This window comes from Gracilinanus agilis, chromosome 3 (genome assembly GCF_016433145.1).
Source record: "Gracilinanus agilis isolate LMUSP501 chromosome 3, AgileGrace, whole genome shotgun sequence".
NCBI classification, from domain to species: domain Eukaryota; kingdom Metazoa; phylum Chordata; class Mammalia; order Didelphimorphia; family Didelphidae; genus Gracilinanus; species Gracilinanus agilis.
The window spans coordinates 91,836,527-91,846,757 of NC_058132.1; the positions used below are offsets into that span (position 1 = coordinate 91,836,527).

Genomic DNA, 10,231 nt, shown 5'->3' on the forward strand with positions numbered 1-10,231 from the left:
CTTGATCTCTTTAGGCTCTGGGAGAAAAAGGCACATGATTATTTTTAAAAAATTAAAAAACAGGCAAAGCCCAAACCCTTACCTTCTGCTTTAGAATTAATGCTATGTATTGATTCCAAGACAGAAGAGTGGTAAGGGCTAGGCAGTGGGGGTTAAGTGACTTGCCCAGGGTCACGCAGCTAAGAAATATTGGAGGCAAGATTTGAACCTAGGACCTCTCATCTCTAGGCCTGGCTGTGATCTGGGCCATCTAGTTACCCTCTATTTGACCTAATTCTCTCAGAGAGATCCAAATTTAAATCCAGGACCTCCTGTCTCCAGGCTTGGCTCTCTATCCATTGAGTCACTTAGTTGCCCCTTACATGATGTTTTTGAGGAGAAAGAAATGGAGAGGGGCTGTGGGGTGGGGCAAAGCAAGAAAAGAGAGGAACTAGGTCCAGAGAAAGAGTTTGTTTATCTGCTAGGAAAGAAGCTACTGTCAAGTGGTCGATTTGTAAACAGTCAGCCAGCCCACCCCTGATTAGGTGCAGTGAAATAGCATTGGGATGAAAGGTCTGTTCTGTTCCATAGGAAATGTCTGGTCTTGCCCAGTAAAGAAGCACACCAAAAAACAAATGGAGAATAAATATAAAGGAACACATTAACTTCCTCTTGGCCTGTAGTGTCTTTTCCTCCAATCTACTTTGTAGGGGGCAATCTGAGCAAGTATTCAGGCTCTTTGAAGCTGTATTTCCTTAACTATAGAATGGGGACAGTGAAGATTCTCCCTCTCTCTCTCTCTCTTTTTTTAAACCCTTACCTTCTGTCTTACAATACTGTGTATTGGCTCCAAGGCAGAAGAGTGGTAAGGGTAGGCAATGGGGGTCAAGTGACTTGCCCAGGGTCACACAGCTGGGAAGTGTCTGAAGCCAGATTTGAACCTAGGACCTCCCATCTCTAGGCCTGGCTCTCAATCCACTGAGCTACCCAGCTGCCCCCAATGAAGATTTTCTTGCCTCCCCAGTAGGACTACCATGAGAAAAGCATTTAGCAAATCATTAGCAACCCTAGAGCTATTCCTTAGATCAGTGATGGGCAAACTTTTTAGAGGGGGCCAAAGGAAAGGAAATGCTCATCTGTCAGTCTGTTTCTAAGGCAACTCTTTTGAAGTTTCATTGTTTTGTATCCTACTCATTGTATTGGTCAGATTAGGAATAATGTCTAGCGGATGGATAGAACATTTTAGGGGGCTGCATCTGGCCCTCGGGCTGTAGTTTGCCCATCATTGCCTTAGATGATCATGGACTCTGAACCTTGGTTTCTAGCCCCTTGACTGGGTCAAAGTAAGGAAAATAATTTTCTAAAGCTCAAAGTCCCATCACAATGAGAGTTATGATTCTGTACATGCTGCTGGATTATTCTTTCCTAATATTCTTCCCTTGCTCAAAAGTAATCAATGGCTCCCCATTACCTAGAGGATAAAATCCAGACTCCTGGCCCTCACATTCAAACTTCTCTGGATGCTGGTCCTTCCCTTCCTTTCCAGTCACATTTGCCACTGCTCCCCTTCTTACACCCTACATTCACATGCTCCAGCCAGGCTATCTTTTTCCTGTCCTTAGAGCACCCTGTGCTTTCCCCCATTTATGCCTTTGCCCTCTGCCTGGAATGTGCCCTAGTTCACTTTCTACCGACTAAATCAAAAGTCATAGTTTTTAAACCCTATTTCAAATTCTCTCTTCCAGGAAGCCTTTGCTTGTATCACTCAAATAACTTTCTCTCCTTTGCACTTAGCACTTATAGTCTGTACCATTTATAGAGCATTTATATACTGAGAAGCTCTAGAACTATATAAATGCTCTATAAATGGTACACAGTGGTTCCCAAACTTTTTTGGCCTACCCACCCTTTCCAGAAAAAATATGATTTAGTGCCCCCTGGAAATTATGAAACTATTTATTGAACTCAGAATAGAATGTAATACAAAAAAAAGTGTGGCCATCATTGCTCCCCTGGATTGCTGTAGCACCCACTAGGGAGCGGTGGCAACCACTTTGGGAATCACTGCTCTAAGGTATGATAGAAATAGGAGTTGTGGGTTCAAATCCTAGCCTAGTCATTTATTAGCCATTCAGTCACTTTCCTTCTCTAAGGTTTAGAGAGCAAGAGTGTGCTGGGTAAATCAAAGAATGAGAAGGAGAGGGCGTTGGCCAAGCGCACGCTGATAGTACGGCTGCATAAGAGGTGGAATGTTCGTGTTTGGGCCTTGTCCCGGAGATGGGTGTTCGAGGAATGGCGTGTGGTGGTGTTAGGGGTGAGGTGAGGGATGAATCGGATGGGGCAGAGCATGAGGGCTGGCCATAAAAGTTCAGTGTGAATAAGGAAAATAGAGTATTAAATATAATTCAATATAAGTATTAAGTATTATCATGTAATTAGTAAAATATAGTATTACCCAAAGGGTGGAGCATATAGGGATAATAACAGTGTGTGCATGTGTGTGGTCAGGAAATTCAGTGGCCAAAGAGAATACCGAGAATGAGGCCAGTGGCGTGTTGGACTAGCAGGGATGTGGGGGAATGTGTGCACGGAGAGGGGGGACATCTGGTCCAATGATACAAGGGAAGGTGAGGTTTTGGAGAGTGGATTAGTGGCGTGTGTGTGTGCGTGCGTGCGTGTGTGTGTGTGTGTGTGTGTGTGTGTGTGTGTGTGTGTAAAGGTATATGCAGGGAGGATATGGGGGGGAGGGATGCGATGCATGTATGTAAGGAAAGTCAGTGTTTCTGTGTGTAATGGATGGTATGGGTAACCCAGGTGTTATGAGTGTGTGAGGAAGAGCAGACAGCTGAGGAAATGTGCAGTGTGGAGGGAGGATACAGGGGAAAGGACCTAGGGTATAAAATGGGGAATGGGGAGTACCGTGTGGATATAGGGGATACTGAATGTTGGGTTACTATGTGGATACATACATTTGAAGGGACACATTAAGTACACACGTAGCCCCCCCCCCTTTTCCCTTTCCTCAGTTTCCTAAGGTCTGGTTCTTTCACTTTCTGAAGGGTTTTTGTTATCATTGTTGTTGTCAGGGGTGGGAGGCTGTGGAGCCCCAAGAAAGGGGCAGGAGCCAGGAGAGAGAGAGAACACATATATTGGGTCCACAGGTGTTTGCTTATATCTGTATTGTCAGCCATCCATTGTAGGTCTTGGAACGTATTCCCTATGGATACAGGGGTCTATGTGCCTGTGCACCCACCCACACAATATAGGAGATCTGGAAGGGGAATAGGTAGAGTGGATTCTTGGGAATGTATATGTCAAGATATCCAATATGTATGCAAGGGCCATTTAGAGATTTGTAAGAATGTTCAATAAGGGATAAGGTCAATGGGGTAGGTCATGCAGGGCTGGTTATTATATAAAAGGGGATAGACAACATAGAATGTGCAGCTAGGTGGCCCAGTGGATAGTGCTGGGCTTGGAATCAGGAAGACCAGAGTTCAAATCAAGTCTCACACAATCTGTGTGACCCTGGGTATGTCATTTCACCCTGTTTGCCTCAGTTTCCTCAACTGTAAAATGGGGACCCTGGAGAAGGAAATGGCTAACTACTCCAATAATATTTTTTGCCAAGAAAACCCCACAAATGGGCTCACAGTGTCAGATACAAATAAACAACTTAACAATGAGGACATACAATGTAATGGATATAAGGTTATAGAGCATGTCAGTGGGGAGAGGGGGTGTTGATTTGTAACATGGGGCAGGGGGAGAATATAGGAAATGGATCAGGGCATACAGGGCTGGCAGGTGGGGAGAGGAACAGAGTTATTCAAAGTATAGGTTTAAGTGTGAGAGATGGGAGCAAACTGTCCTCATAATCAATCTCTACCTCTAATCTTTGATCTCTTCCAATGGGCTGGTTCCATCCCTGTAGTCTACAAAATGGCACAGAACTTCCCATCCATTAAAAACAAAAATAACCTCATTAGACACTACCATCCCCTCAGGCTATCTCTTCCCTTTCTCAAAAAGGATATATAATCCTTTAAGATACTTCCTCACCTCCTACTCCTTCAACCCTTCCTGAATAAGCTTCTTAGCAAACAGTTCATCACTCCACAGTAACTGCCTTCACCAAAGCTCCCAATGACCTCTAAATTTCCAAGTCCAGTGACCTCTTGATCTCTCCTGAACCACCTCACACTGTACACTCTTATGCTTCTGGATATTCTCTCCTTTGAATTTTTGTAACAAGTGTCTTTCTTTGTTCCTTTCCTTTCTGTTAGGTGAATCATTACCAACATTCTACCCTGACCCCAACTGTGTGTTTTCTAGGTTCTGATTTGGTTCTCTTTTCTTTCTCTCTCTGGGACTTCCTTTGTTTCTTTAAGCTCAACTAGAATCTCCTAAGGTGACTCCTAAGATCTACATACTCAGATCTATCCCTTTCTATCTACTTAGACTTAAATTTAATTCAGTAAATGTTAAGCAAGTATTCACTGTGCTAAGCACTTGGGGATGCTAGTAAGAAAAAAGTCTAAGTTCCTATCCTCAAGGGGCTTACAATTTAAGGAGGGAATGTTGTTTTAATTCAGTCATGTCCCATTCTTTGTGCCCCCATTCTGGGTTTTTTTTTTTCTTGACAAAGATACTGGAGTAGTCTGCCATTTCCTTCCCCAGTTCATTTTACAGATGAGGAAACTGAGGCAAACAAAATTAAGCAGCTTGCCCAGGGTCACACACAGTTAGCGTTGGAGGCTGGATTTGAATTCGGGTCTTTAGGACAATAGGCCCAGTACCTAGCTGCTCAAATGAGGGGAAAACTAGACTCAAAAGGAAATTGAAAAGTGGTGGGAGTGGGGTCAATCTTTCAATTCAATAAACATTAAGCGCCTATTATGGGCCAGGAACAGGACTCTGGATACCCATAAGAAAAAGAATGAGTCCTTGCCCTTAAGGAGCTGGCAATCTAAAGGAGATGACAAGGGGACAGAAAAGGAAGCCAAAACGTGAGGGGGTGGGGAGTCACAGTTCTATCCCCCAGCTTCCAGTCCTGGATGTCTGCTTCGGGCTTTTCCTCTACGTGTCCCCCATTCCTGGAATGCTCTCCTTCCCCAGTCAAATCCCTGATTCTCTGGCTTTCTTCAAATCCCAATCAAAATCTATTTCTATTTATCCTACATAGTTTGTTTGTATAGAATTGTCTGCATGCTGTCTCCCCCATTAGACGGTGAACTGTGATCACCCCTCCCCCTCTCTTTCTTTTCATCCCCAGAGCTTGATAAATGCTTGTAGATTTGACTCTCTAAAAACCTCATGCTCCTTCGTCTGGACTGCTACAGGAGCTAGGCTCCCTGCTCCAGTCAGTTCTCCACTCTGCAGCCAAAGGGACCTTCCTACAATTCAGGTCCAACCGCTATAGCTCCCTATTGCCTCTCTCATCAAATGCAAGCTTCTACGTTAGTTACTTAGAACTCTTCGCAAGCTGCCTCCAACCTACCTTTTCTAGGCTCGCTTCACATTTCTGCCTTCTCGGATACTCGTTCCGAGAGAGACCCACATCCTCATCCACATCGCCTCGGTTCCCGCCAAAACAATTCCCTGGCCTCCAACCCCTAGCTCCGCCCTCGCGCTGGCACCTTTTACTCGCTTAGAGACAGAAGAAGGTGCGACTTCCTACTACTGAACATCCTCTCCTAGGTAACTTTCCATCCCACAATCACCCAGTGCACGCTGGGACCTGTAGTACTCTACGCCAGGAGTAGGGACAGTGAAGGGGTGGGGGCAGTGGCGTTGTGTGCGCACTAAGGGAGCGTCGCCCAAATGCAGCCTTTACTCAGAGCCAAAACCGGCGCTAGAAGAGTCGGGGAGAGTTGTAGAAAAATAGATGACAGACTTTTCTCAGCAAGACCTACGCTCACGTTATTTGTAAGATTCGGGAGTGTTTCCAAAACTTGACGGCTCTCTCAGGGAGAAAGGGAGGTAATCAGAGTAGAGGAGTAGGACGCCGCTCCCTCAAACACTGACAGCTCTTTTGAGCTGCTTCGAGACCCCGCCCCTCCCTAACTAAGATGCCGCCGCTGATTGGTTAGGAGACACAGAACGGCGGAAGCAGCTGGCGCTGGGCTGAGTAGGCGGACGCAGGCGCCGAGTGAGAGTGGGGAAGATGGCGGCGGTGGTGGAGGTGGAGGTTGGAGGCGCCGCCGGCGAGCGGGAGCTAGAGGAGGTAAGAGGCTCGGGCGGACCCACAGAGAGCCAAAGGAGCGGTCTCTGGGGGAAGGTTCTTGGGCGAGGGGTGACAGTCAGTGGAGAGGACTAAGGGCCTGAGGAGGTCACGGGGGGGGGGGGCGGACCCTTAAGGGTTCCCAGGGACCAGTGAAGGAGCCCCGAAAGCGCAGGGCCTGAGGAGTCCCTGCAGGATGGGTGCGAGCTCTGGCGGGGGTGCGACTGAGGAAGTCACTCGGGGCGAGTGCATCCTGAGAGGAGAGTGGAGGGGAGGGCGGGCCAACGGGGGTGGTGTCAATGAGAGGAAAGCTTGGGGAGACAGCGGGACGTGGTGGAAGGTGGAGGGTTTGGAGTATAGAGGACCTGGGTTCGAATCCTAGCCCCCGCAACTTCCGATGTGACCTTGGACAGTCAGTCAATTCGCAGGCACTTTATTATGCTCCTGCTGTTTGCCAGGTGCTGTGACATACACAAGCAAATCCAAAAATGAGACCCACTCTGGTTTCAAGGAACTTTGATTTTCCTGGGCAGAGTTAACTGTTTTGGGCCCCTCTTTCTTTCTTTGTAAAAGGCCAGGGTTGAACCAGACCTGTCAGGTTCCTTCAGTCTCCAAATGTATGATCCTACCATCAGATAGGGATAGGGAGCAAGAACTTTGAAGGATCTTATATAAGGGAGTGACTGAGGTGGTTTGAGAGAAAAGGGAGCCTTCCTAGCAAAGGGAAAAGTCACCTACCTGAAAATATCTGTAGAAGCATGGAATAGAATGGTAGAGATTTGGTGATTGCTAGGCAGTTGATAAGGACTCCTAGAAAGTGTTCTCCAATGGGGATGGGCCTGAAATCTCAGCCAAAAAAAAAAAAACCCAACAACCCACAGGAAAAGAACCTTTGGGCTAGTGGGAGGGAGAAGTGTCACAAGTAGGGGTTAGAAGGTAGTTGAAGGACTGAGCCTGAGAAATTTATAAGGATTGAGAAGCAGCAGTTCCTGGTTCAGGACTGGGAATCAGAAGACCCAGGTTCTTGTAGTTCTGCCTGCTGACTTGTTCTTTTAGCCTGAGCAAGTCTCTTCCCCACTCTAGGCCTCAGTTTTCTTACCTATTTATTATCTGTTACTAGATCAGTCCAACTGAGACTTATTAGCTGTCTGTAAAGAATATCTCTACTTGGACTACATGCCCTCAGGAGGTTGCCTTCCAGAACTAGAATTCTGAGATACTAATTGATATAATGCATGTGAAAGCACTTTGAAAATTAGTCAATTACTAGAGTTTATCAAGCTCTTACTATGCTCCATTAAATTGCAAGCACCTTGAAGGGACTATTTTAGCCTTTCTTTATATTTCTGCTACTTAACTATTGACTGGCGGTAATAGACAGTAAAAGCTTGTTGACTTTCCAGGTTCTGTGTTAAGCACTGGGAGTACAAAGACAAAAGTAAAAAAAGTTCCTTAAGAAGTTTATGATTTGGGGCAGCTGGGTAGCTCAGTGGATTGAGAGACAGGAGGTCCTAGGTTCAAATCCGGCCTCAGACACTTCCCAGCTGTGTGACCCTGGGCAAGTCACTTGACCCTTACCACTCTTCCACCTAGGAGCCAATACACAGAAGTTAAGGGTTTAAAAAAAAAGAAAGAAAAAAAAGAAGTTTATGATTTAACATGGGAGATAGCATATACATATATGATTATATACATAGTAAACAGGTAATTTTGAGAGGAAGTATGCTAGCAGCTCAGGGATCAGGAAAATTTTCATGTAGAAGGTAGTAGTTGAGATAGGTTTAAAGGAAACCAGAAATTCCAAGAGGTGAATTCCAAGCATGGAGGAGAGTTAATGCAAAATTGTGGAGATATAAGGAAATGGAGGTTCTCTTGTGTGATAAACAAGTATGTTTGGATCATAGAGGGGAGTAATATATATAGGAAGTCTCAAAAGGTAGGCAGGGACCAGGTTGTGAAAATATTTCAGTGCCATTATATTTAATAATGAATTATAGGGGCAGCTGGGTAGCTCAGTGGAGTGAGAGTCAGGCCTAGAGACAGGAGGTCCTAGGTTCAAACCCGGCCTCAGCCACTTCCCAGCTGTGTGACCCTGGGCAAGTCACTTGACCCCCATTGCCCACCCTTACCACTCTTCCACCTATAAGACAATACACCAAAAATTAAGGGCCTAACAAATAAATAAATAAATAAATAAATAAACGAACAAATAAACAAACAAATAAATAAATGAGTAAATAAATAGATGAATAAATAAGTAAGTAAGTAAGTAAATAAATAAATGATGAATTATATTTTATGCTAGAGTGACAAGGAGCCATTGGAGTTTGAATTGGAGTGGGGACAGTAACATAATTAGATCTTCTGATTAGGAAAATTATTTGGATAGCTGTATGAAGGATGGTTTGGAATGAAGAGAGGCTTGAAGTAGGGAGACCACAGAGGAGCCTGTTGCATTTTTCCAGCTGAGAAGTGAGGAGGGCCTGAAATATTAGGGTGGTGGTTATGTGAATAGAGAAGGGAAATATTCAAAAGATAGAAACTGACTGAAGATGTTTAGGGTGAATGAGAATGATGAGTCAAGGATGAGAATTTTTGGAAGGATGTTGTTGCCCTCAAGAATTATAGGATAGTTCAAAAAAGGAGTGGGTTTGAGGGGAAAGATAATGAGTTGTGATTTGGACATCCAGAGCTAAATATGAAGTAGGCCATTGGCAAAGAAAGATTGGGGCTTGGGAGAGAGATTCTGGAATTGAGGATGTATAGGGAAAAGAAAAGTAGGCTAAGACAGCTTTTGGGGTACATTCACATTTGATATGACAAAGATAAAATTCCTATAAAGGAGACTTGGGATGAGAACCAAGGGAGAGCAGTGTAACAAAAACTCAAAGAAAATGTGTAATATTGTAGGGAGTAAAGAAGGAAGAGGCTTGAGATGAGACCATTAGATTTGATAATTAAGAGATAATTAAGAGTAGTTTCAACTGAGCGATGAAGTTGGAAATCAAATTTCAGGGGATGGAGAAGAGGATGGGGAAAATATAGCATGCTATATATATATATATGTTGACTTTGGTATATAATTTGAGTGTTATGGTCTACAGAACTTATGGGTAGACAGATGTAGTTAAATAGAAAGGATTTTGTGATTACATGAGGTTTGTACTGAATTTCTCCTAATTTCTGAGACATTCTTGTTTCTGAATGATGGTGTAGTGTTATAACTTCTTGTACAAGCTTCTCACATAACTGTCCCTCTAGTCCTTGTCCAAGTCTCTGGTTGGAAATGATCAAGTTAATGTATATAAATAATATATGAAAATGTGTTGAAAGAATTTTGAAAAACTTAAACAAAAACATGCTATTATTATTATTATAAATCATTAATTGGCTAGTGAGTCTATAACTGACTGTTGTAAAAGAACCAGGCATTTGTCATCCCTGTGGCTCTACCTGAATTTCAAAATTCTTAATTCACAAATGAGAGCATTTAGTACTCCTTGCACCTGGGCACCAATATCACAGAACTGTAAAAGTTATTAAGACTTGTTCATGGGGGGAAGCTGGGTGGCTCAGTGGATTGAGGCTCAGAGACAGGAGGTCCTGGGTTCAAATCTGGCCTCAGACACTAGCTGTGTGATCCTGGGCCAATCACTTAACCCTCATTGCCTAGCCCTTACCACTCTTCTGCCTTTGAACCAATACCCATTATTGATTCTAAGACAGAAGGTAAGGGTTTAAAAAAAAAAAAAAAAAGACAAGACTTGTTAATCTTGGACTTGGAAGGCAAAAGTAGGAACAATGGGAGAACCTTTACCAAGAGGCAAAGTTAGGTTTAGTGTAAAGCAAATTTCCTAACAAATAAAACTGTCAGAAAGTGTGGTGACCTTTGTTTCCCCCATCATTAGAGCGCTTTAAGCAGAGGCTGGATGGCCATTGTATAGGACAGGGGTCAGCAATGTATGGCTCGCTCTTTCTTTCTTTCTTTCTTTCTTTCTTTCTTTCTTTCTTTCTTTCTTTCTTTCTTTC

At 44.0% G+C, this 10,231-nt stretch overlaps 1 protein-coding gene across 1 annotated transcript in view; it reads left to right on the forward strand.

Annotated features, from left to right (window-relative positions):
• Positions 1-2,256: 2,256 nt before the first annotated feature.
• RNF121 (ring finger protein 121) overlaps positions 2,257-10,231 on the forward strand; it is a 109,347-nt gene continuing 101,372 nt past the window's right edge. Inside the window, exons 1-3 of the mRNA XM_044668905.1 lie at positions 2,257-2,298; positions 5,489-5,645; positions 6,114-6,205. Coding sequence (XP_044524840.1) covers positions 2,257-2,298; positions 5,489-5,645; positions 6,114-6,205 — 291 coding nt within the window. The remainder of the gene's footprint in view (positions 2,299-5,488; positions 5,646-6,113; positions 6,206-10,231) is intronic.